We start from the raw sequence: 27,572 nt of genomic DNA, 5'->3' as shown, positions 1-27,572 counted from the left end.
GCAACATGGAGCTTTATGCATTAAAGAAGGTGAAATCGGTCAGAGAACGGCTGCTGCAGCATGTTGTCAGAGCTGCTGACAGGTGTTTACTGCTCTGTCAGATGTTTTATATGCAGCAGCGTATTTCATCTCAAGGCTGTGCTGCGCTTCTTTTTTTTTATCACACGGAATATCAGAATATTTTCCATTTCAATGCAAAAGAAACATCCTTATGCCTTTATTCATAATCCCATTAGTCATTTAGTTGCTTTGTAGTGTTTTATTGGCACCTGCGACATTCAAATGTAAAATAAAATAAGAGTTAGAAAACAAAGAAATCAGATTTCTTACTTGAGCAACATCGTCTTTCATCCAACAAAATTTGCTAAGAGGCAAAATGTAGATATATAGACAGATATTTTGAACATAATAGAAGCATAAAATCACACACATGAACAAGGAATTTCAAAAACAAGCAGGAAGAAGTAAGAAATTTATTAATTATACCCCATAAACTCACACCATATTTTCAGATGGACCCAAAATAAACGTATGTTAATTAATTTTCCATTTTACCTGGGTTTACATACATCCACACACATACACATTTGTGCTAACTCTCACCCATATTTCTATATCCTGTGAAAATGACCTCCTTATATTTCCTTTTAGATTGTATTAAATTTAGATTTTGTTTTAACTCCCCATTTAACTTGTTCCATAATGTTACACCATGAATTGAAATACAATTGTCAGATTGTACCTTTTAAAGTTTTGTTGATGGCATGTTGTTCTGGTTTTATTGCTACAGTCATACAGACTCCTGGAAGGAAAGTCGTAAATCAGTGTTAAAACTGCTTTACCACACCTTCACACTGAAAAAAAACAAGGAATGAATGTTGCCACTGTGCATCCACACATATGCAGCTTTAGTAGACTTACGTGTTTTAGAAAAATTATGTCAGTAATTTATATCCGCAGCTCATGAAAATACCTGAAAAGATTTTTCAGAGTAATTGAGAAACAATAGTTTAGGTCAGTGGGTAAGAAATGGTTTGTAGGTGCAAAATATGGGCTGTTGAGGAAAGTTTAAATGAATGTATAAAAGCAGGACACACACTTTATTGAGACAGAACATTTTACTGACACTCAAAGTTTTATTTCCTGCTTACGGTTTTGCGGTGTTGAATTGCTGATGTCTGAGTGCGACTGGTCAGATAGTCAGAATCACTAAATGTTTTAGATACGAGAACTGATGTTACTGAAGTCTTGTTTAATAAATACTATTTGCTAATAATTAAAATCAGTGTGAAATTAAAAGCCAAATGAGCCTATAATTAACCAATGAGCTGCAGGTTTTATTAGCTTGTTACATTTTGTAAGTTTTTTTTTTTTTTTTTTGGACCTGGATTTATTGGTGACACACAAAATTATATGGTAAGCAGCGACGGCTTTTGAATTCAAGATGCTGGAAATTACATCTGAATCGCAAACAGTAAGGAAGAGCGAGAAAGCAGGAGAGCCTCTGTTAGAATGCATTAGGGGATTAAGATTTCATACCCCGAGGCTACGAATGTTTCCTCTTTGAAGCGGGGTGAATATCAGCAGCAGACTCTGCATGTCATTTCCACCGACGGGAAATTAAAGTAAGTAGTGATTGCGTAGTGGGATGAATGCTGCCGTGTTTATTACTTGAGAAATGGCACAAAAGTGCTTCACAGGGCAGAACGGCGCAGGAGAGAGATCTGTTCGGCGGCTCGTCCAAATAACACTCGAGGCTCGTGAGCGTCCTCCAACGCTTCGATCCTAATGTCGTTTCGGCTGGCGTTTAAATGTTCCTTCATTCTGCGCCTGATTGCAATTTTCTCTGTCGTCATCATTTTTGCTTCATTGCCTCATCCGGCCCTCTCGAGCTGCCTCTTTCTACGAATCTTTGATTGTGAGAGAAAGCCCTGAAGGAAGGATTAGCAGGAGTGAATGGGGGACAAGTTTTCCAGCTATTACATCCCAATGAAGCCGCTTTAAGCTTCACTAAGCCGCAACTGATAACTTGCAGGCCATTAGCAAGCAAGATTGCCTTTCAGAGTCTCTCTCGTTCCTCCATCCTCTTTTCCTCGCAATCAGGAAAATGCGAAATGAAAACAGAAATTCAGACTTTACTTTCACCGCCCTCCGAGCCAAATAAGTTGTCTGTGGTTGCTTTACAAGGTTAACAAGAAAAGGGTTACAGATTCCAACCATTTTTTTTTATTTATTTATTTTAACGGAGCAAGGCAGTCGACTTTTTATCGAGCTTGAATGGCAAATATGTGCATATTTTGTGATTTAACTTGCCGAAGGATGTTCACACTCATGGCGATTAGATAATAAAGTAAAGAGGATGAGACTGAAGGAAAAGAGTGAAGCCATTACATAAAGGAAGTGAAAAATGTCTTTACATTAAAGTACAACGTGGCGTTCTTCATACGTGGTACAGCAGCAGAAAAGAGCAGCCAGTGCAGTGATGAAATCAACAATCCATTTCAATTTACTTCATACAATGCCAGTTTGCAACAACATTTGGTGTCTTTAAAGAAAAAAGCAAAGATGCTCCAGTCAAATACAATCAAATCTGTTGTATTGGATTCAGTTAAAATCCTGCCCAGTTCAGTGCAGAGGGACTGACTTTATCTATAATTACTTATAGACAGGCTCACCTCCTCTTCTGGAAGCTTGTTGCTGCACAACCCAGCAGTGTTTGACTTAGACTAGACCAGCTGTTGGAAAACAAAAACGCTGACCGCTTTTTATTTATTATGTTGTTTTTATGCTGACTGAATTCTACAGGTGAAAAACTCGAAGTCTGAAAAAGACTAAGATTTAAAAAAAAATTGAAGTAAAACCTTCAAATAACACAGACTAACTGTGTGCATCACTATAGTACCTATTCTTTACAAGAACTACACAATGCTATAAAAAATATTTTTAAAAAGTCACCATCTGAGTTTATTTCAGACAAAGAGCTTCCTGTTGGAAACGTTTGCTGCTGTGATTAATGTTTCTTGATGGCAACAAGTTAATTAACCTGAGCTGATGCAGCGTGTTGCTCGTCACTCTCTAGATAAAGGAAGAAAACTCCTGATTATGGAAAAGATTGCTCCTTGAAATAAAAACCTTCAAACTTTCCAAACAATATCGGAAACGGAATGACCCATCCACATACAGAGCTAAAAAAAAAGGTCAAAAGCTGAACTCCTGAAATGTTGATAATGAAGCTGTGAGCATTTTCACATGCATAGAGACCAAATCATGCAATATGTTGGTGTATGTGCATAAACAATAAACCCTGTACAAAGATCATAATGAATAATGAAGCACTTTGCCTTGTTCGATCACATTATCACTTCATGACCACACGTATCAACACTGAGGCTATTCGCTTACTTGAATCAGGTAAAGTATGTTTTTTGGGGGTTTTTTTTGTTTTTTGCAAAATGTTAAATTGTTTTTCAGGGAGGATATAAAACATTCACTGACCACTACAGTCCCCTGACTTTACTGATAATACATCCATCCTGCTTTATGCCGCTGTGCCTCTCTCCAGGCATCAGTATAAATCAAGATCTTTGGGACTCTGGGGTATAAAATAGTGTTTTGACGTTGCAAAAACTATTGACAAAATCTCATAGTAAAGGATTAACTGATCCAACATTGCAGTTAAATCTTAATGTTGTCCAACAAAATGATTGAGGGTTTTTTTTTTTTCCTTCAGCTTTTGCCAATATTTTCCTGGTGTTTTAGGGAATACCGTAAACAAGACGGACGTTGTGGTTGCAGTTGCTGCTTTCAGGACTTGTGCCTTGTCAGAGTCTAAGGAGAAGGACATAAGCTTGGAGGAGAAGCTGCTGTCCAACTTGCTCAGGGCAAACAGTGTTTCTGTGATAGGATCAACTCACACAGGTCCACATGTGCACACACTCCTGAATGTTTCCCTCTGACCGAGCTGAGGGAGAAGCGAGGCCTCCAGCTAAATGCAGGTTAGCTGCTCATGACAGTATCCACGGTATCTGTCTGCATTTCCCCAGGCTGTTCTCTGCTGAACAGGTTTTGTTCAAGGAGAAGTTTGCAGAAGGAAGTGACTTTAAACCTTATTCTGTTCCAGAACAACAAAATAATTTGGACAGCCTACAGAAGTGTTGAGAAATAGGATGTGATTATTTTTTGTAGAGAAGCGTGAGACAACTGGGAAAAGGTGGGATTCACACTGAGCAGACCACCAATAAAATCTTCTTTATTACATATCCAGCAACTACTGTCTGGCAGCACCGTTTTAAAATCCAGCTTGCTGGTCTGGACCGCTCAGAATATTTTAAAGAAGTGCTAGAAAATGCAGAGAAGCTCATTTAAAAGAGGACGTTGCCGCTATAAAATATTCTAGTGTGCAAATTATCTTTTTTGCATTCAGTGGGAAGTTGTTGTTGTCTTTAACTGTTATTTGAAAACAATTTCCTGAACTGTTTTCTGTTTTTATTGTTTTTGCATGTGTTATGCATTCTGTAGTTTAATCAAATAATTTTATCTATCAAGTATATCCAAGTATCTTCTCTCTACTTAAAAAGCGAATGCAAAAGGGAGACACTCTCCTAACTCGGATCATAATAATTGTAACATGTTTACATGTTGGGTTTCTATTTAGATGGTGACTCTGCAGGTGACAATCTGACAACAGATCTAGTCATAAATGTGTCATCCCAGGATCTACTTTTCTCATACTTATGTTTGCTATTGAGTTATTCAACTTTAATGCAGCATACATATTGTATAAATATATAGTCAGTGATCCAAAAATACACACACTAACTTACTTTATGTGAAGATGTCAGCCTGTGCGTACATTTTCCACATTCAAAGTTTAGAGATTAACAGTATTTCTGGCTCATGTTCGATTTGAAGAAATTGCTTTTGATGTTTAACTTTGAATGTAGTTAGAATATTTTATCTTCTGGTCTCTTACAGGTCTATTACTAGAATTGCCCTTTTAGCATCACTTCTAACATTGTTTCTTTGCCACTGCCTCTCTTTTTCTTCTTTTTCTTCTGTTTTTTTTTTTTTTCTTTTTTTTTTCTCAACACACCATGTTGTCTCGGTTTCCCGTCAGGTGGTGAGGTGGCAACGCCGAGGTTCACTCAGTATTTCCACGGCAGCCTCTCCGGTCTGACGATCCGACCGGGCCGCATTGAAACCCAGAAGGTTATCTCCTGCTTGCAGGCCTGCAAAGAAGGCCTCGACATTAACTCCCTCGAAAGCCTTGCTAAGGACATAAAGGTGCATGAAAATACAAAGACACAGTCGCTTTTTCACAAGACACTTCATCCTCCATTTGGTGGTGCAGGGAATACTCATCATCTCATTTCTGCTACAGAAAACTGTCACAATGTCACGCGTAATCAGCGAAGGCTCATGGTGAAGCTAATCTGGAATAGATTTGGAGATGAATGCAGTCCATTACAAACACTTCTGATTAAAGATCAGGGCCATTAGTCACATAAACCTGATGGGAGGTGAGATTTTAAAGTTGTCTTTGTGTGTCCAGTTTCACTTCAACCCGGCCCAGTCGGTGCTGGTGGTGGAAGGAGAGGATGTGGACAGCATCAACACAGCCATGACCAAAGTCTCTTACATCAACTCTCGGCAGTTCCCCACACCCGGTCTCAGGCGGCTGCACATCTCCACATCTGTACAGTGAGTCCTCAGACACTTACTGGATGCATTTCTTACTTGTAAGATGAAGCACAATTTGAACCTTACCTTATCTGTTTCCCATAACTGCATTGTCCTAAATATCTGCTTATTTAAACCACAATCAACCTGATGTCTTCGTTTGCATTTCAAGGCTCTTCCACAGATGCCTGTGAAAGTGAAGTGATGCGTTTTAAACATAAAATCATCTAAACCTATTGTAGTGGATTTATTCATCTTTATGGTGCATATCAAAGTTTACACACATAAAATGAAATGGACACTCAAATAAGAATTGTTTTGTTTATTGTCATGACTCTAAACGTTGTTGCTTCAGCTGAGAAATAAAACTGTAGGGATTTTTTTTTTTTTTAACATCATCACAATGAGTTCTGTTTTATTTTACCACTGCAGCAATAGTCATGGTAATAACCTCGGTTATTCAAGCACCTAGCATATTGTTATTGCTAGATTAATACCATTTGGCTTATTTCCTCTGCAACTTCAAGTGTAAAACAGACTCCTGGGTAGAACTGAAGCTTAAAACCAGCCCTGCTAGGGGGTTAGTATGTTTGATTTTACCCCAGACCTTTGGGATTGAGCTTCATTCAGAGAGGTTTGGGTTGCTTGATCTTAGTTTAAAATTCATCTGCACATATTTTCTGCCTTAATTGAAACACATTTCAAATGATTCACTTCTGCCCTCAGCTGTCTGGTGAAGCAAAAAGTATGTTAGTGGTTTGGAAACATTTGTCAATCAGGATAGTTTTCTAATTTTTACCCTAGTTTATAGTCATTTAAAGTTCCTGTTTTTAACTCTTAACCAGATTTGAAATTACAAACTTGCGCTTTTAGAAATCCCTGAAGCCAAAGGGAGTAATTCCTCAAGTCAAGGTAATATTTTAAGGTTTTTAAACTATAATCTTGAAATTTTTACACCATTTATGTAATTATGAGGGCGGAATACTTTTATTTTGATTAATTACTTACATAGGTTGTAATGTGTTAAAGGTTTTAGCGTAATGACTCACATTTTTTTCTCAGATACAAAAATCCGGAACTTCTGTACTTGCCTGTTTCTGGTACGGCCCTAAATCTGACGCACAAACAAGAACGATGAACCACAAAGCTGCTTCTCTTGAATCTGTGGGGGTTAAATATTCAGATAATTTGTCCTCAGTGTTGCATTGATACATTTTACACTTTCCAAAAGTGCATTTACACAACAAATGTATTGTTATGCAGCCTACAGCATCTACAATTTCTACAGTCTCCTGAAATAAATCATGATACATGTGACACACCCAATACTGTTCAATGAATAGTACCGCTTCCACAGCAACAGTATCCCAATTAAATTGGTCATAAATTTGTCAATAATTTCCACCGTTGTTCGAGCAATAAAGTGCAAAATTAGGATTCACTTCCAGCACAAGGACATTTTTCTGACACAACTGGGCGATACCTCTGGTGAAGACTCCCTGTTCGTGAAACGATGAGTATGCAACAAAGTGTGAAGGAGGTATGAGGGCCTGGCTGATCTGTTGGGTTTGACTTTGTCTTCAAGCCATTGAACACTCAGTGAGATGGGCAAAAACGAACCATTAGTGTAAAATCAATTAAACAATGAAAGAAAAGCAGATGTACATCCAGGAAATAAAGCCTGATGGTATTTGTACAGAGTACAAACTCTCCTCGTCCTTGCTCGGGTTTGTTGTTGTTATCCATCTTTTAAATTTGGTTTGAACTCGATTGATTTTCAATCTAGCAGATCAGGATGAAGAGGTCAGTCTCTCAGGCCGACTCTCCTTTTCAGTTTACACAATCTGCCACATTTTCTTGAGATTTTTAACATTTGGATCCCCCCCCCCAATATATAAAATAGCAAAATTTCTTGACTGTTTGTTGCAGACGTAAAGAGTTTCACACCTATTAAACTACATTAATCCATCCAGAGTAATGGTTTATTCATTACATGGCACTACATCAATTTTTTAAAGTAAAAAGTGATTCTGTACGCTACTTTAAGACTACCTAGTTGTAGATTTATTTTTTATCTTATATTTAGAGTCCACTTCCATCCACATCCCATCTGTGGGTTTGGTATCGACGTGTTTCTCTTGCCTTTACACGTGTGCTGCTCTTTTGTTAAGCTCTAAACGTGGGCCAGGGTCAGCTCAGACACGCGTTGTTTGATAAAGTGAGACGAGCTCGAGGAACAACAATCGAAGTTGTCTGACTGCAACGCTAACCTGCCGCTGTCGAGATAAAGCTGGCAGAGTCCTCCATGTGCTCTCTGCAGACATGTCGAGTCTGCAGCCTGTGATTAAGGAAAGATGTGGATTTTCTTGGGGGGGTTTTCAAACACCTGATAGTGCTGTTTTGTTTCCAAACAGCGTCACTTGTTTCAGCAGTTTTTTTTTTTACAACTACAACTATGTCAGAAATCATATGTCAGAAATCATAGGCTTCACGAACATGGCCCGCATAGCCTGAGGCTTTGACAAATAGCATCGGTTTTCAGAAACATGTACCGTACAAGAACATTGTGTAATCCATGGAAATCTATGTTTTGTTGCTGAAATATGAAGTCTCGCCTTCCTGCACTTCACTGCTGCATTCTTTCCTTTTAAATTTTGCAGTGTTACCTCTGTCTATCCTCACTGGGCTTTTCTGGCATATAGAGTTCACGGACTAGTTCCACATGGCCCAGCAAAAATGATTAATATGGTGCTGCTGGGTGAAACGTAAAAAGCTAACTTCATAAAGGAAAACTACAATTTTTTTTTGAACATTTGAAAACAAAGACATGAACAGATCCTGTTCATTTTCAGCAAAAAATCTTATCCTCCTCTTTATAGTGGAATGTAACTCAAAATCAAGATCCAGGAGCAACAGTAGAATAAAATGAGTTTTATTAATTTAAACCCAAAAATAACAACCATCACTGACAATTTATTTCCCATTAATACTGCTACAAACATTTAATCATACAGAGAAGATTTAATAGAAGACATATAATGTTTGTAATTCTACCCCATGAAGCCCCAATGTGTTTTATTGGGATTTTATGTAGGACACAGTTATGAAGTAAAATCATACTATAACATTAGGGCTGCGTAATAATATTGATTTTGCGATATATATCGATATTTTCTTTCCTAGAAAAAAATCTATATCTGCAAGTATCATAACATCCAACTGTCACCTTGCTCACTCACTGCTTGCTTCTCTGGGAGAGTGATTAGGTCATCAGGCTTAGAGTGATTCCTTCAGATGTTAAGTGTCAAGGTTAAAAAGGTATCAAACTATTCAGAGCAGGGTACTTGGTGCACTTTATTTACTTTACAAATGCATGTAAGCCACAGTTTGTACTGTTTCAATTAAAAGAAACATGTTTTCTCACCACTTCTTTGATTCATTTTGTCCAGCTGTGGACTTTAAGTCTGTGTCCAACCAGAGCCAGGTATTGTGTAGTTGGTGCTTTTAATCAGTTTTCAGTTAAATTAATTCAGTCCAACTCTATAACAGTCACAAAATGTCACCAAAATCACTCTGTCCCTCTAAAATCTTTCAGAAAATCGCAAAAGTGTATTGAATTGTATCGTTTGCTGAATATTGCTATATATATATATCGTATTGTGAGCAGGATATTGTGTATTGTATCGTGACATTATTGTATCACTGCAGCCGTATATAACGAATTTACGAATTTAAAAAGTTATCTCATTAGTAAACAAAAGTCACTTGAATTTCAGTATAAATCCAGATGTTCTGTGAAAACCCAACACTGAGCACTCAGTTCCCACTGGTGAACATTGTGGTGGCAGCATCATGCTGGGGGGAGGGTGTTATTCTTCAAAATGGGCAGGAAAGATTCTCACACTAAAATGCAAATCAGACTGAGCTACATCCATCAAACTTCTGGGATTAAAAACTTGCTTGAAGCTGCAAAAGTCTTGAGAGCGAGACAGAAAAATCCCATCCAGCATTCTGCAGATCAGACTCTCCAGTCATAATGACAGAGAGCGGGTTAGAAAAAAAAAACAAAAAAAAATAACCTAGTAATATCGAGGAGTATTTCATCAGCATGATAAAAAAAACGGCTTACCGATCAAAAAAGCATGTTTCATACAAATTTAATAGACTTTTAAATAATGCCTTAAGAAATAGATGATTTGAAGGAAAATTGAGAATCTCTAGTTGGATATCACAACCAAGATGATATGAGGGAGAAAATGTGTATAAACTGCAGAAGAAATTTGATCAAGAGGTGAAAATAAAGCATTTTTAAACATGTTTTAGCATCTCCACACATGTGAATTAAACATATAGCAACCAGTCATTGTCTGGTGTTACCTGGTTATGCATATTATTATTATTATTATTATTTTTTTTAGAAATGTTAAAAGAGAAGTTGAAAATAATTTGCATGTGACTTTATCTGAAAAGAAAATCTCTTAGAATGATCCCAGTCAAATTGTAGCTCTAAATCCAGTTGAGAATCTATTATTAAAACTTAAAATCTATGTTTACAGCTTCTCTGTCTATTCAAGCTTAAATAATTGAGCCAGTAACAATGGTTGATGGAGACTTACCCCGAAGCTCTTACAGCTGTAACGGGAGACGAAGGTAGTTCTGCAGCGTTTGGACCACATTTCAGTTTTTTTTATTATTATTAGTAAATAATTTAAAGACATGCATGATTTTTCCTTCTGCTCAAAACCTTTGTTCTATTTTGTGTTATTGACATAAAATCTCGATAACAATACCATCTCTGTATTTTAGTTGGTGAAGGAATAACCTTAAAAAAAAACATGCGTTGTTTTAGAAATGGATGTTTTCTGCTTTGTATTCTCTATTGGAATAAGACAGGACATATGCAGAGTATCGAGCACGTTATCGGCACCGTAGGAGTCTGAAGTTAAGGCTTTAGGTGAAGACGGATAAAGGATAAGCCGTGCTGCTGTAACACCTTTTCTGTCCATCGGTCAGGTGTTTTGGAGAGGACACGTGCATCTCCATCCCGGACATCAAGGCGGTGGTCATGGTGCTGCCGCCCAGTGAACCCAGAATCACCATTTCAGGATCCAAGCAGCTCGTCCGACCCGCCAGCGCCCTCCGCAGCCCGCTGGGCGTGGCGCCCTTCAAAGAGCTGCGGATCACCAGCACAGTGATGAAGGGGGACAGCTTTGGTGGATGTGAGTGGACACACCTCTCAGCTTTTCTTTTTATATCTGACATATTACTCATAATTCCAGACCTCATCAATGCAAACCTTTTTTTTTTCCTACTCGTATGTTAAGTAACTTTGTGGCTGTGTGTGCAGTCCGCCGGCCAGGGGTGATGGAGGTGATGCACAACCTGGACTACTGTGATGTGCTTGTAATCGGAGACGAACTGGAACCAGAGAGAGAGAGCCTGGAGATTCAGCACAGCGCTTTACTGGGAAAACACCTCGATGCCACCAACTCCACCTCTGGAATATCAATATATGGTAACATCACTCATAAAACCTCAACCGTATCTGTTAGAAATCTTAATATAAAAAAATCTGGAGGGAAAAAGAAACATCTTCTGTTTTAAATCAGGAGGTAGGAGGAAATGTCCACTAATCTCAGTGAGTGAAGCAAAGCAACACATTCATCTTGACATTTTATTTATTTCAGTTGATTTCTAAAAAGTCAAGTAGTTTAATTAAAAGGTAGCTGAAAGGAGGTCAAAACCTGGGAAGCAATTAGTGGAGATTAAAAATGTGTGAAATGTGTGAAAGTCCATAAATTTACATTTTATTTTTAGGTAAAACTTAAGGTCAAACAAAATATACGTATATATATTTTTTATATTTCTTTATTTCCTTTTTAAAATTTTTTTTAAATTTTCAAATAATACTTAGATTTTTGTTTCACAAGTAGCTTCTGACAATGTGTACAAATTTACAATATTCTTTCATAATTGCATCATCTGAATAAACAATTAGCATTTTCATGAGAGCTGCATGTTTTTAGTAGAGCATGTGACTGTGGTGTTACTCAACACCACCACATTTTGATTTATCCACATTTTTCATTTTTCAGTGTCATTATTGCTCAGCTACAGTCTGCACCGGAGACATTGGAGGCAGAAAAATCTATTTAACCATCCTGCAGATTTAGAATTGTATATATAAATGTAGGGTAGTTTCTGTCAGTGGGTTTTTCTGTCCACAGGTGTGGACTCCATGGCCCACTATGAGCAGGTCCTGAGGCAGCTGCGCTACAGGAACTGGAGACCCGCCTCTCTGACGGAGAGGAGGTTCAGACTTACCTGCTCCGAACTCAACGGACGCTACACCAGCAACGAGTTCAACCTGGAGGCAGGTTTTTGGACTATTCATTAATATTTTCTTTTTTCTCTTTTCTTGTGCGTTAAACTGTGGTGCCTTTCTTTGGCCTCGTCTTTGAGGATGACGGCTCTTTGTTCCTGCTCCGTTAGATCAGCGTTCTTCACCACACTGCGCCCATGGAGCACGTTAATCACATGGCCGCCCAGTCCCAGTACATGAGACCGGTCCATCACCCGCTGATGATCCACACCCCGAACTCTCACATGTCAGGTAACCCAATGATGAAGAAGTGGAAAACGTATCCTTACCTTGCTGATTGGTCTGAACACATGGATTTTCTCCTTTTTCTCATCAAACTTGTTCCCACCTGATGATAATTTGTGCTGTAGCATTTTAAAGCACAGCTCATCCTGTCTAAATGTTAGACATTTAATTTGCCGTTTTCCTGACCTCTAAAATGTCACCGGACCCCATGATGAGATCGAGAGCACTTCAGAAAGAAGGTCAGATCTGATTATGAGTACGGTAGAAGATGTAAAGAGGTCTCAAAAAGAATTTGTATTCCATATTTCCACAGTATGAAAAAAATATGTAGAAGTGAAGGACATTTAAAACTACTGCCCATGTGCCCAGATTTCGCTCTATAAGCTAGTTTACCCTGAAAGCCGATTGCAAGATACAAGAAGTCTTAGAAGAAGCCGGGACCCACAGCAGTCTGTTGATATGAAGGTACATGTCGGTATAATCAGTAAGAGACTGAAAAAGTTTATGTACGATGAAGATGCCTGTGGGACTGAAGTTACGCAGATAAAACCATGACATGTGGAGTCATGTTCTTTGGGCAGATGAGTCTAAAATGTAATTATTTGGACACTGGAACAGAGCACATGTTGGGCATAAACCAAATACAGCATACTAGGGGGGAAAAATCAAACCAGCTGTGAATGGATGTTGATAAAATGTAAAACCACCTACAAAAAACATAAACTGAAGCAGAACTAGACCCTGCAACATGGCAGTGATCTAAAACATAAGAGTAAATCCACCAGGAACTGACTGAAAACTTAGCAAAGGAGAACACAGGTGATGATCTCAGTGAGAACCTGTGGAGTCACGCCAAACATCTCATAGCTGTAAATGTGGAGTGAAGCAAGTTCAGCCCTGAAGTCCCTGAAGTTATTCATCCAAAGCGGGTGAAGAGGAAGGTAGCTCTGATTGTTTTCCTCGGCTAGATAACAGTTTTGATGATGCCTCTCACAGAACCAGGCTGCCATTATAAATGGATTTCCTTGACAAATTACTCATAAACAAAATTTATGATACAAACAGAACATGGTCACTGCAGAGGAAGCGGTCAATTGACTCCAGAGAGAAAACTTTCTGACAGGCTGTAGTTGAGTTCACTTTCTAGGTGACATGAAGAAACCATAAGAAGCGGCTGACCTCAGCAGTCGATAATTAATGTAGGCTACCCTCATTACCTACCTCTAAAATGCTTCCTTTGGGCTTTAGATGCTCCATTAAGTTTCACAAAGTTCTCCAGATTTTTAAATTAAACAAGATATTATTTTTAATAAAGTCTCCTGTTCCGTCCTGGGCTGACACTCGACTGGAGAAGAGTTTGCTGTAACCTACAGAAGACAGTTTTGTAGGCTACCGCTGACATCTGATTTGTTTGTGACAGTTGTTGCAAGTCCATTTCGGTGCATTCATACTCTGTCTGCAGGTTGGATTGCAATGTTTTGCTTTCAGCGTAGTTTAAATGAAAAATTGGATTGGAGGCTACTTAGAAAGCAGGGGTCTTATTTTTATGTTAGATCTATAACCAGTGAGACTAATGTGTTAAAATAAAAGGTTAAGTTATGTACATTTAGTTTCCTTCTCTGTCTGCCTTTTTCATCCCGATAAATTGCTGGTGCTCTAATCTCCCAGTCAGGATTGCCAGAGAGGGTGCAACCAATCAAAACGTAAAAGATGCAGCTCACAGCGAGGGGAGAAGAAAAAGAAAAAGTGAACAGCTGATATTCCAGCTACTTGTTCTTTGAAGAGTTCAGTCTTGTGTAAACATCCTTTGTGCATTCAAGAGTAATGCTGGCGCTGCACATGATGTATTCACTGAATCAGTTTCCACTGAACCTTGTCGCACTTATCTCTCATCGTAATCCCGAGGCCCGGGCCGCCGCCAAACCATGAGCGTCTTTTGTGCTTTACATGTCCCCAGCTTTGTCTCTTATTAAAAACACTTTGAAGCTGAAGTGACGCTGCTAGTCCATGATTGTCTTGTCTCCGCCAGGTCCAGCGCCCCCTGCAGCCACAGTTGTCATTGTGGTGTGCATCGCCGCCCTGGTGATCATCGTGGTGATCGGGATCTACAGGATCCACGCCACACACCAGGAGGGCTCCAGAGAAGAAGAGGATGAGATCAAGGATCCAGAGTCGGACTGGGAAGGCTCTGGACTCAACATCACCGTCAACCCCATGGAGGTAAACGAGACCCATCTCAAAGTCTTCAGCAGGTTTATTTATCTCTGATGCAATGAACAACGACCGCCAGCTTCGGATGTGAGATCTGGATTTTGTCGTCTAGGACATGAGAGGACCCCAGGCGCCGGGAGAAGCTGCGAGAGGAGAAGAATGTGAGGAGGAGGATGAAGAAGACGACGCCGAGCTGGTGGGAGGCATGACGATCGTTGAATCAGACAGCAGCGATGAAGACGAAGAGGAGGGGAACAAAGGAAGAGAAGAGGTTAACGGGAGGAAGCAGAAGGGGAAACCTGAGTGGGACAGTTCATGTGGAACATACTGAGCACACACATAGGAATCCGTCTACACACACACAGTGGCTTTATCTCTCAACTGCACACACACACACACACACACACACACACACACACACACACACACACACACACACACTATGCAGGCATTAACACATGCTTGCCACATCTACAACACACACACACACATAAATTTTCTGATCAAATAAATTATAATCTTTTGCTGGAAAAATACACAAATTCTCCCATATTGTCGTTTTTGAAGTAATATCGCCCTCTTCTGGACAAAGTCAAACATACAGTTAGCTGCAGTGCCACAGTGCTGGAAGTCATTATCCGAGTGTTTGCCATTATTCCCGCCTCTGTCAGTGAGGCAGAGCATCCATAAAGACCCAAAGTAAGCACATGTGTCATTTCATTGTGTGTGTGTGCGCGCGCGTGTGTGTGTGCAGACAAGTCTGAAGTTTTTCTTCATAACACATAAAACTCATCTCTTGTCCCAGAATTTAGTACAGTGTGCTACAAAAAGTATTCATACTCTAAACTTATTACAACCAAACCTCAATGTTTTTAGCTGGGATTATAGGTGATAGACCAACACAGAGCGACACTTAAAGCCTCTAAGTGGTTTTCTATCAACGTCCATCCATCTTCCAAAGACCAGCCTGTCGTTCTTTGACGAATAAGAGCGTCCCTACAGCATGATGCCGCCTCCTCTATGTTTCCCCCGGTAGTGATGATGCGTTCAGGCTCGTGTGTAGGGATAGTTCTCCTTGGCAAAATGTTGTGTTTTGCATTTAATCCAAAACGTTCAATGTTGGTGTCATGTGAGCAGAGCATCCAGCTCACATGTTTACTGTGTCATCTAGTTGACTTGTGGCAAAGTGAAAATGGGGTTTTTTTTTTTATCCATTTCTTTCAACAATTGCTTCCACACACGCAATTTTGGTACTTGGCAGAAATTGCAAAACTTGCGATTAATTGTGGATTACAAGAAAACAAAGTAAAAAGAAAATAAATGACATATTCTCACTATATTGATGTAAAAAGAAACTATTCAGGAAATTTGTAGCATATATAACCTATCGACAGATTCTCCCACCTGAGCTTTGATTCTCTGCAGCTCCTCCAACACTACCACGGGCCTCTGAGCTGCTGCTTTGCTTAACGCTCTTCTTCCCAAGCCTCTTCGTTTAGGTGAAATCTCATTTCCAGTTTTTCCTATGCATATCGCAGATTTAAATGTCGAGATGATGGATTGAACAGCACTTCTTGAAATGTCAGAGTTGCAGTGGATTTCATTTATCTTTCCCTCTTTCACATTCGTGAACTCGTTTGTCCTGGTTCATCACATAGAATCCCTTCGACATGTCTGGTTGTAAAAAGGACAAAATGTGAAGAAAAAAAAAAGTTTGCAAGCTATGAATACTTAAGCAAAGCGCTGTTCACCTGTCCTAACATTACTTTTTGTGTTCACGTCTTAACCGCATTGTCTGCAGATCAAACGTATGAATACACGTGTCCACAGGTTAAATATATGCATAAAACTTTTAGATATAGATTATTGAATCTAAATATTCTGTGTGGTGTAGCGATGTTGTTGTTCAGTGTCCGTCATCCCTGTCTGCAGCCTCACGCCTCCCTCTTCTGCATGAGCAGCGCTGTGGCTCTGCGGCCTGCGCATCGTCAACAATATGGGATCTCTCACTACAAATCATTCCTCATTTCTTCTATGTTGCGTACAATGTCGTTGCAACAACAGATTATGCGTAGCAGCCATTCCTCCTCTAGTTTTTGCTAGGCTTTTAAAGCTAACTTAATCATGTTTTTTCTTTTTTTTTTATCCCAAAACCATTTCTGTCTTGAATCAGAAGTCTTTAATCGTATTAAGCTACTTTAATTCAGACCTGAAGGCCAACGCTGGCCTCAAACTGAAAGATAAAGAGAGGCCAATTTTTTTTTTAAATTGTGATTTCCTGGTTTGGTTAAAAGCAATATGTAAGTGAGTCTATAACTTACACAGGACTTTCATGATCATAGGCATCACCATGACTACCACCCAGCATCACCCTGCAGCAAGGTTGAACTCTGAGAAACGGCGATAGAAGAGATTTTTATTTTTTTAAGTTTAAATGAGTTTTGAATGTAACGTGTAAACATAAGTCAGTCTGACTGAGAGGTTCCCTCTCCATCTCCTCACAACCTCATAACGGCGCCGATCAGAAGTTTACATCCACTCAGCATGAGCATGAATATTATATCACTTTTGGACTTTGTTTACACCTCTTAACACACACACATGCACATGCACACGCACGCAGACACACACACACACACACACTACAAAGCTGGGTGCACTAATTTGATTTTCTTTTGAACTTTCTCTAATACACTCAACGGCAAATTAGATATTAGGTCAAATATGTGCACACACCCTAAATATTAGAATAAATGTCTCTTAGCATCTTGCAGCGCAAATAAAACAACCAAACGAATGATACACTCATGCCGATAATGAGTGGATGTAAAAAAAAAAAAACTGACCAGAACTATAAGCATTCAAGTGTTGGTGCTTTCCACCCACCCACTGAGACAAAAGCAGTTTATATCCTTTAGACGCTTAAAGGGAAGAGCTGACGTGAAGGTTTTTCAGAGTTCGCCTTCTCTCTGAAAGGTTTCCATGACCCATATCTGCGTCCTAACAGCCCCACGAATCCAGCTTTTAAAACCTGCATTTCGCTTCAAACGAAAGGCGATCCACAGAGCGCGTTATGCAAACGTCTCCACTGACCGAGCGGCCCTGCTCGACGACGGCAAACCTTCCTCTGTAAAATCTGTGGAGCGCCCCTTTGCACTCCCACCCTGAACCTTTAGAGGAAAACTGTTTCTTGTCCTGCCTCCGTCCCTCCTGCTGTGACGGAACCAGAGTCATCCTCAACTATGACGACACCCTGAATTCACCCTACAGATTCATATTAAGTGTCCAGTACGTAGAGTTATAACCCGAGGCTAGAGCGGCTGGGAAAAAACCCCACAGCCTGGTTCCCCCCTCCTCACCTGTGATGTACGTGCTCTCTAACAGACATGTCGCGTGTCCACCTGTCCTTTAAAACACCTGTGCTCGTGGCGTCACCATTGTGAAACAACTGCCCTGTTTTCTTTGTCATAATATGCTTCGTAAACATTAAGGATAAAGAGGTTCTTTTACATATAAAACGAAACCCTGTAAAAATGTTTAAGACCGTTATTTTATATATCTGTTTCCTTTTCTTTTTGTAAACTAAATAGTTGGGATTTATCTCTATCTGGTGGTCATCCCACGGCTTTCTGTAAATTGATCAATAAAGAATTGTTTTAGACTCTACTCGGCTCTGCTTCCTGTGTCTGCGGCGTCCGCGCGCGCCATTTGTTTGGATCCTTTTAGGCTCGTGAGCTGCTGTTAGCAAGCGTTCTGGATGTTTACATTTGTTTCGATGGAAAACTCGGGTTGATGCAGATGAGATGTCTTTTACACATCTCACAGCATCTGTTCCAGCGTTTGGGCCAGTAAAGAATATTCTAACCTCACGTATGGAGTTAAAACTGACATTAAAGAGAAAATTCAGATATTTTCTATTAAAGGTTTATTTCTTTATCTGAAGGGGTGTGCATAAGAATGATATGACACTGTCATGAACGTGACGCAACACCTGTTACGAACACGAAGGAGTCTTTATGACTGTTGTCATGAAGTGTCATTTGGTAAATATTGACAGTTAATGCAAAGTTGCTTTAAAGGTTGGATTAAAAGTCCATAAAAAATATGCCAACTTTGAATTATTTGGTAAATAATGACACCTAACCCCAACCCTGTCTGTTTGGCTCTTCAGGATTAAAAAGGTTTATGGTTTCTATGTATAAATACCAATCTGGATCTATTTGATGTATTTCTCATTTCGGTTTGTCCTCATTACTATTTGCTCAATGTTTTTACTCAGCCAGACAAATAAAATATGAATATTCAGATACGTAAAGGGGCGATGTTGGCAAAATGTTTAGCATTTTTATAAAAACTGAAGACTTGACAGTGCTATAAATTGTCTCTATGTGGCTGAAAAAATTAATCCTGTTCCTTTAAAAGCCTGTGTGCTGATGATTTTCTATGGTTTACAGCATAAAGAGCATAAAGAGATGATAACGAAGGATACCAAAAAGAGAACAATCTGCACGTAGAAAATCTCAATCTTGTAAACAGAGAAGAAAGAAAAAAAAATGAAACTTTAATTTGGAGGAGGTTCTTCAAGAAAAGATGGAGCGAGCCACAGACAGAAATGTCCAAGCACAGAAAATCCCTTTTCACCAGCTTAACGGCTCAACCAAGTCAATAGCTATTAACTGCATTCTTGGCTCTCCGAGGTCCGTTTCAGCATTATTGAACATGCAGTGCTTATCAGTTAAAAAGCCACATTAAGCTACTAATTAGTCGATTGTATTTCTCCCTCCTTGGGGACGCGGGAAGCGTAGAAATGCACATTCAGCAGAACTGAGGGCAGAAAGCAGCGTGGCAAGACTTCATCTGCTGAAGCCCTGAACAGTCGGTGTTGAGTCTTCATGGGACTTTAACTTAATGGTTACCTGTCTGGTGGATTTATTATTTTCTGGAACCCAGACAGAAAATTGAAAGAAAAAAAACCGTTTTGTGGCACGGTGTGGAAACAATCATCTTTTTAATATCGAATTAAAAATCACCTTTCTGGGTTGTAGATGTGAAATTGTATTTCTAACTTGTACTTTTTATTCATTGAATCAATGATGGTTCTTCTACCATTTATTGACTTATTCACACCTTCATAGCAAGAACCATCCTGTAACTGGGACTAATTAGGGACTAAATTGATTTCCATTAGCTCACAAATGTCTGTCATCATCTCCTGTGCAGCGTTTCGTTTTAATAGGTCTTATGTCGCCGTAATAAGAGCCGTTCGCTGAAAAGAGGGAAATGATAATGCTCGTGTGTGTGTGTGTGTGTGTGTGTGTGTGTGTGTGTGTGTGTGTGTGTGTGTGTGTGTGTGTGTGTGTGTGTGTGTGTGTGCGTGTGTGTGGGAACCCAAAGTGAGAGAGGAGGACAAGCTGCAGTCTGTTTGTTAAAGCGCCTGTGTTTGTTTGAGGTGAGCTTGACATGTTCCTGTTTTAACGAGAGTCTTGATCCTGCAGCTGGAGGAAGCATCACATTCTGTTAGATTGAAGTCTTTTGCATTTTTCCTCCTGAATGTGTTGTTTACCGCAGCAGGAGCTGAGGAACTGTTGACTTTCTAGGGGGGTAAAAAAAACTACTAAATGAACATCAGCAAACAAAAGTCAGACAAATTTGCCACACTGTTTTCCCTCCCTTAGCATGTACACGAGATTAAAACTCACAGAGACCAAATTAAAAATGCTGTAGCGGTCTGAACCCCCCCGGCGAACCGCCAGGCCCATTTCCATCTTCCTGTTGGTCAATAAATTGTTTCCTTTGCTTCAAACTGGCTGTCTTTGCATAATGATGAGCGTCTTATACAGGAGTTCTTCAAATCACATGTTGCTTCGTTTGTGCTTATCGTTTGCAAACAGAAGAGGATTAAGAAAAAAGGCGATGAAGCGTTTTAATGTCACTTGGCTTTTATTCACATTTCATACTTCTAATTGATTCCACTAAACTCTTGAAATGGTCCCATTCTCCTCATTCCAACCAGTAAAAACAGAAGATAAGACCATAACCATCGGAAATAATAATAATAATAATATAATAATAATTAATAAAAGCAGCATTGAAGTAACAAGTTTGAGTTTCCGTCTCCCTTCATCGTCAGCATCGTCTTAACAAAATCAACCAGAATGTCACAAACACACAGCTAGCTTGTGATAAATAAACCCTAAATCCATCCTTTCATTATCGGATGGAAAAGGTTTCATAATGAACAACACAAATAAAGTTGGAAAAAGTGACTCAAGCCATTTTTAAGGACGTAGAAATCGATTGGTCTTGGTCGTCTATGTTCTGTGCGGATCCAGCAGCTCACCTGCCGGGTCCAGAGGTCCTGCTACGGCCTCTCTTACAGGTCCAGTCTAACTCTGGTCTTCTAAGAAGTGAAAGCAGTGGCGTGGAGAGCTGACACACACGCTGCTTGCTACCAAGTGAGCTACAGCGGGGCGTAGCTGCTACAAACAGCCGGACACAGGAGGACGCGTCTCTACGACCGATGGCTTCCACCGAAATAACTTTGGTTGTGATTTGACATGGTTGTAAGTGGGTTAGTGTCACGTGAGGATTGATTTTTTTTTTTTCAAATAAATGAAAGGTAGATTTCTTCTAACTGATTGAGAAATGAAGCCCCTTTTCAGACATGTTGGAGGAAAAGTTGTGCCTCAACACCTGGATCTTCTGTCTTATTTCATAGTATTTCTCCCACAGCTGCATAGTGTGGTATTGTGAATTAAATTCAGTGTACAGATTATCTTTTTCTTGCTATTTTTTCCCCCATAAGTTCAAAACTCCTTTACCGTTATGAAGATATCATGGATAACATGCAAGTGATCTCAGGGTGGTAGTAAATCATTTTATTTAGCTTAAAATGCCCTCATTTGACCTTTGCCTAAGTTTTATTGAGTAACTTGGAGATTATTTAGTTATGGACACGATGCTAAAAAAAAAAAAACCTTTGTGTTTGTGTTGTGCATCTAAAAAAAACAGCACATTTTTAAAAAACTTTGGACTTAATGTTTTTCACATGATGGACAGAGCACAGCATGTAATGTAGAGACGTTGTTTATGTGAAGTGTAAGCTCTGTGAAAAGAGAAACTTGGACAAAGAGTCATTTTTGAGTGTTTAAGCAACTTCAAACACATTTATCTCAGCAACAAGCACAGAAGGTAATTAAACTGAGGTAAATAGGCTGCAAAGACCAGCTTGTAAATGCTGCAAGAAGGCCTTTATGTCCTTAAAGACAATGATCTATATAATTTTAAAGATGGTATTAAGTAAAAAAAAACAAACAAAAAAAAAAACAACCATAAATGAGTTAATGATATTTGCATTTAGTTCAGAATGATTATGTGGGAAACTATGAACATGCTTTATTCTAGTTTTAACCCGTAATAGCCGAACTTAGGTCAGGTTCTTTCTAAGGCAAACTTTTCACAATACTGCAAATTAACCTTCATATCCGTTTAAAAAATATATATATATGTATAAAATATTTAATACAACTAAAAACTAATTAGAGTCACCAGTTGTGAGAAATCAGAACCAGTTCTGGTTTTATAATTTAATGTCAAACTCCACGTTCTCATGCCGAGGAGTCGATTAAGAATGTTTTAATTTAAAGTGTTGAAAAGAAGGATTAAAAAGAGTGTGGTAAACGGCATTAGATGTCTGAAAAGGGGCTTCGTTCTCTTCAGATAATGATGTATTGTGTGGATCTGTACACACACCTCCCAGATGTGTGCTGATGTAATCTGTCTGCAGTGTGAGCTGATGGGCAGGCCTGGGGTCAGTCACATAAATACAACATCAGTGCTAAAAATCCTTTTGGACATTTTTGATTCTGCCGCCGGCCACCTGTGCCAGTGTGGATTATGAACAGACATCAGCTGCAATGATATGGTCAGTGAGTTTATGTCAGAAAGGCCTCCATAGATGGGATTAGTGTGCTTACTTTCTCCTGTTTTTTTTTTTCTTTTTATTATTATTCTCACCACTAGATGGCGATGTTTGCTTTCGCCACCTAACAGCGCTGTGCCATCAGAGGATGAGCTTTCAGTCTGGATGAAAGAGACACTGATGTGACACTGTCATCAATAATTTATTTCAAGTCTAAAACCAAAAAAAGCAGCCTAAAATTATTTTTTTAAAAAAGAAAAAAAGAAAGAAAGAAGCTGGTGTGGTCCGATTGTTGGAAAGCCTAAATTCCCTCTCCTCCTCTCCCTCCAGTTCATCTGCCTTCGTCCTTATCCGCCCTTGTACGGATTCGTGAGAGCTGCGGTGCTCCGGTGTGGACGTTCTTCAATCAATCATCCCCTCTGTGCGACCTCAAGTTCACCCTTTCATCGTCCATCTGCAGAATCTCTGGTGGCCTGCTCTGTGTCCTTGTTGTCCCAGTTGGATCTGCCGGTGTCAGTCACTGGTACTGGAGGTAATTTTTGAGGGACTGGGGCAGAGGGAGGCTCTCAATTTCCTTGAGCCGCTCCCGACCCAACGCCAGGCGGGCCGCACGTCGACACAGGTCCATGAGCGGCAGGGGCTCCGCTGAGGAGAGCGGAGAACAGAAAGGGTTAGAGGGAGCTACGTCAAATTGTCTTTTCAAACATCTACAGCGTACCTTCATACTCGCCGAGTGAATGGAAGACCAACACAGCGGCTCTAAAATTATTTACATGCATTACTTAATGACACATGTTGCTAATGACTCCTGAGCTTATGCGCAACTGGATCATTAGCGCGCCACACTGAAAACATAAGCAGACCAATGTTGTTGGGGTTTTTTTTTCCCTCAGATGATCACCGCCGTTTCAGAGGAATAGTTAGCGAGGTAACAGATGCTACAGGCTGCAGCACAACATTAACAGAGGAGACAGGATGCTGCATCATGAGAAACTGGCTGAAATATGGTCCAGTATGCAGATTCGTATAAAAATGATTCACTCCCTGTGAAGGATTTTATACTTTGTCACAGCCTGAGAGTAAATAATGTTTTCGTTTGGGACGGACGCAAAGCAGTAGATTACAGTAAAGTGGAAGGAAATGGTCAAAGTTATGAAAATATTTAAAGTGTGTTTTTGTTTTGCTACATTGGTTAATTGGGGCTCTATCTTTATTTTTCAGTGCAAATTTGGACATTTTCAGAAACCTGAAGATAAAAAAAGTAAAGCTGGTGGAAACATCCTTTAAAACTCTCGCAGTTGTAACTGTGGCAAAAGGCAGCAGCACAAAAATATTTTCTCCAAGACATTGAACACAAAGGGATTTGGATTGTGTTGGTCTATCGTGTGAAATCCCTGTAAAATGAATAAACTCTGATTCTAATGTGACACAATTAGAAATGAGAAAAAGCTCAGGGATTTTTGTAAAGTGCCATAATGACCATTTATGATGTAAATAAGTGGAGACCAGATGCAAACCATAAGGCAAATCTGACAGCTGATAACCTTTTAAAGTTTTTGTTCGCTTCTTGCCCATTTAAGATGCCTAAAGGTCTAAAGTAGATTTTAAGAGCTAAAAAAATAGTTTTGCTAATAATAAATGTGAGACCAGAATATAGATACTTAAAAAGGTTTTACTGATTTGTATCAAAAATAAAACCCCACCTCACCACTATCTTAGGATGACATACGAACATTTACAACGCTTATGAAAAGAGAAATCAGTCATAGAAATGATCACTGTTTATGTCTAAACTGTAAACATGTTTATTTCAACAGCTTTGTGGGATTTACTTGAAACCAGACTAAAGTGGCTATTCTGCACCGCTTCTCTTTCTCAGCCCCATATTTGTTTACGGAGTTAAAAGAAAAAAGAGAGAGAAAAAAGGAGACAGTGTGTGGATCTCCTCTGAGAGGACATCTGTGTCTTACAAACTCAAAGCCCGCTTTAAAAAGGACGCTGGAGCAGAGACGGCCCATCAGTAACCTGCCGCTCTCATTGAGGACACGCACGCGGTGCCGTCACCTGTTGTAGCTCTGGACGTCCTCTACCGCCCGCCCCTGAAGCTGCAGCGCTCTCTGCATGCATGTGTTCAAGGTTAAACCCACTGGATGAAAGACAGCCCACCCTCCACACACACATTCAGAGTCACAACACATAATCCACCCATCATGAACGTGTGTCCTTGCACTGTCACCGTCACATTAAAGCTCGGAAAAGGCACAACTTGTGGACAGTCGGTAGTTTTTGTCTGCTTTACCCTCTGTTTGACTCAGGACGATGCTTTCATCCTGGAAACCACATTTAGATCAAAACTATAGACGAAGCTGCTGATAAATAAAAGATTTGCTACCGTGGCCATGTGTGGTGCGTTCAATTTCGCTCACGATGAGAACGCAGTCAAATTGGTTTTGCTGAACCGACTGCCTAAACAGAAGGAAAAAAAAGTATTTAATCTCATTAACAAGAAAATGCAAAAAAATTAAAAATTCTTTCATCTGCAAAGGTGTAAGATCTCAGCATTTCATACTTGATGAAAAAAGTTTTTAAAGAAACACAAACAGCAAAACATGATCATTCTTATTAAAATTTTTTTTTTAAATCACCTGATTTTATCCAGCTCTGAAATAAAATCCCAACACAAACCTTTCACTATATTTCAGAGCGTGACTGCATATTTACTAAAAATATGGAAATAATATGATTTTTTATTCTGTCAATATAGTGGAGAAATATGCATCTGCTGCTGATTTTTCATATGAATATTGATTTAAAAAATTATTCCTGTTTGTTAATCAACCCAACCAAAGCTGCAGTTTGGAGATGCTATATGCTGAAATCTATAAATCACATTTTCAACCTCATTCAAATCCTCACACTTGCCTATTTATCAATTGATGGACAAATGTTCACTTTGCTGACTAACATGCCTCACACCAGGCGATATGACGACAGGGTAGTAAACGCAGCTGTCGGTGGTCATAATCTTATGCCTGATAGGTAACAGGATGTGACGGGACCTGATGCGTTAAGTTTGGTCTAAAATAAAAACCAGCATGCTTCACATAAAGCTGAATTATAACGCTTAATGAGCGTTATTTTACGCAGTAAGAACAGCATGCAGTGGACTTTGCTGTGTTCTCGTTCTGAGAGCTGCTGAAGAACAAAGCAGATTCCAAATAGACCAGAGATGCTAAGCTGGCTTTAGTGCCTTGCTGGCCAGAGACCAGCGAGGAACAGAGTGTTTACCGACACCTGCTCGTGATTAGTGCCCCTTTCTGTTCCAACAGGGTAACATAATGCAGACAATTTGCTTCGCGTAAAAGTATCTCTTCACAAACAAGCTATAGGGACGACTGAATCCAAACCAAATATACTGGGGGAAAAAAATTAAAAATTAATTGTCGCAACAAAACTCGTTGAAAACTGACAAAGACAGATGAATGTTGGGGATACAGTTTCTGCAAGGCTTATTTTAGTTCAGGCATAAGTGGCTAATTACCTCTTTTGGAGAAAGAAAAGCCAATTTCTTGTCCTGATTTGTAGCTGGAAGCTCCTGTGTGAGTGCAGTAGACTTATTAAACTGCACTAGACTGGAGCTGGGAACTTCCATTTGCTGCTAGAGACGCTACAACAATTTTTTAATCACAGCGAGCTAACTGCAAGGGTATTTGTATGTGTGCATGTGTGTGTGCGTGTATGTGTGTGTGTGTGCACTTGTCAAAAGAAGCAATTTAACAGCAAATCCAATTAATTTGAGTGTGCTTGGAGGCTCTTCAGCGTAGTTTCTGTTATGTAGAGGCGGTCTAAGCAGACAGCAGTGTGACTGCTATCAGGGGGGAGCCAGTGTATTCTGCGTGTGTGTGTGTGTGTGTGTCTCCTGCTTTTTACTCTACTCTCCCTCTCTCTGGAGAAAACACTGAAAATGTAAAAATATTACCAGAGAGAAGCAGACTGAAAATGAAAAGATTCGCAAGCTGTAACTCCCACCTCCTAAAATAGAAACTTAAAATCAAAGGAGCTCCAGAAGTTCGAGACTCATCAGGTTTACCTTCAGAGATTTCATTTAATGCACCTCATTAGTCCTGCCTGTGGAGACCCCGAGGAATCCCAGCGTAACTTTTGGGTCATTTACATATTATTTGTCCGTTAAGCATTGTGTAATTTGAAGTTTAAGAGGTTTACAGCCTATTTATTACCCTTCTTCATTAGGGATGCACCAGATCTGAACACATTTTACACTTAACCTGCTCCGACCAGTGATTGGCTAACTGGAAACTAAAAATGTTATCCGTTTCTGGGTGGCGTATATAATAATCGAATATGTTTTCAGGTGCGATTTGAGTTGAAAAAGAGTAAATTAAATCTATTGTAATTATTATTATTATTATTTTATTTCTTTATTAGGAAATTCAGGCTAAAACCATGTTTTACTATAAATGTTTTACTGCTGATGAGTTCAAGTTTAAATGAATGCAAAAAAAGCGGGGGGAGGGGAAAGTATCCTGTCATTAATAAAGGAGAAATTCAAAATAAGTTAAAATCTCTTCCAGCAAGTCAGAGCTACACAAAATCCATAATCGGGAATTGGCCACAAACTCCCAGCTGAGTTCATCCCCGGTCTTAACTGTTTCAAAGCCCAGGCTTCAGCCCGAGTTCTGCAAAGTGTTTGTGCGTACAGTTCCAGCTCGAGCTGACGGCGTTGCTCTATAAATGGCAAACTGAATAAAAGCTCTTCATTAATCATCAGCTGCCTTCAGATGTTCAAAATGGCCTCATATTGCACGATAACTCTAATTTGCTGGGCTTAATAACTTCCACGGAAATGCCAAAAACAAATCAAGGCAAAAACCAAACCTCGCTTAATGACTCAGATTCCATCGCGTTTGATTCTTTAAGTTTATCCTTAAGTGAGAAAAGGCAATAAAGCGACAAACCGTTGATCATCAGCTGCTGGGTCATTTGCGTCTGCGTCATTACGCTTTCAGAGCGGAAGGGCTTCATATCGCAGTTCGACCAGGAGTTCAGAAAAAGACAGTTATGCAGTTTCCGATACATTAAGCAAGCTTCTATTTATGATGCATTTATGATGCTGAACTAGTTTAGTCGTTTCAT

At 39.5% G+C, this 27,572-nt stretch overlaps 2 protein-coding genes across 6 annotated transcripts in view; one reads left to right on the top strand and one right to left on the bottom strand.

The window, feature by feature from the left end:
• The window catches only part of LOC103479345 (calsyntenin-2-like), a 160,312-nt gene extending 142,149 nt beyond the window's left edge, over positions 1 to 18,163 (top strand). Inside the window, exons 11-18 of the mRNA XM_081598634.1 lie at positions 5,117 to 5,283; positions 5,552 to 5,700; positions 10,693 to 10,898; positions 11,027 to 11,194; positions 11,907 to 12,052; positions 12,172 to 12,292; positions 14,316 to 14,506; positions 14,610 to 18,163. Coding sequence (XP_081454760.1) covers positions 5,117 to 5,283; positions 5,552 to 5,700; positions 10,693 to 10,898; positions 11,027 to 11,194; positions 11,907 to 12,052; positions 12,172 to 12,292; positions 14,316 to 14,506; positions 14,610 to 14,828 — 1,367 coding nt within the window. The 3' untranslated portion in view covers positions 14,829 to 18,163. The remainder of the gene's footprint in view (positions 1 to 5,116; positions 5,284 to 5,551; positions 5,701 to 10,692; positions 10,899 to 11,026; positions 11,195 to 11,906; positions 12,053 to 12,171; positions 12,293 to 14,315; positions 14,507 to 14,609) is intronic.
• A 4,438-nt stretch (positions 18,164 to 22,601) lies between these two features.
• Positions 22,602 to 27,572, bottom strand: part of LOC103479318 (SPRY domain-containing SOCS box protein 4-like) — an 81,653-nt gene continuing 76,682 nt past the window's right edge. For 4 of the 5 annotated variants that reach the window (XM_081598636.1, XM_081598635.1, XM_081598637.1 and 1 more), the window contains one exon: positions 22,602 to 23,063. In XM_081598636.1, coding sequence (XP_081454762.1) covers positions 22,936 to 23,063 — 128 coding nt within the window. In that variant the 3' untranslated portion in view covers positions 22,602 to 22,935. The other variant, XM_081598638.1, reaches the window with a different exon arrangement.

The sequence above is a fragment of the Poecilia reticulata genome, chromosome 17, assembly GCF_904066995.2.
Source record: "Poecilia reticulata chromosome 17, P_reticulata-male-v2, whole genome shotgun sequence".
NCBI lineage: Eukaryota > Metazoa > Chordata > Actinopteri > Cyprinodontiformes > Poeciliidae > Poecilia > Poecilia reticulata.
This window is presented reverse-complemented; position numbering and strand designations above follow the sequence as displayed.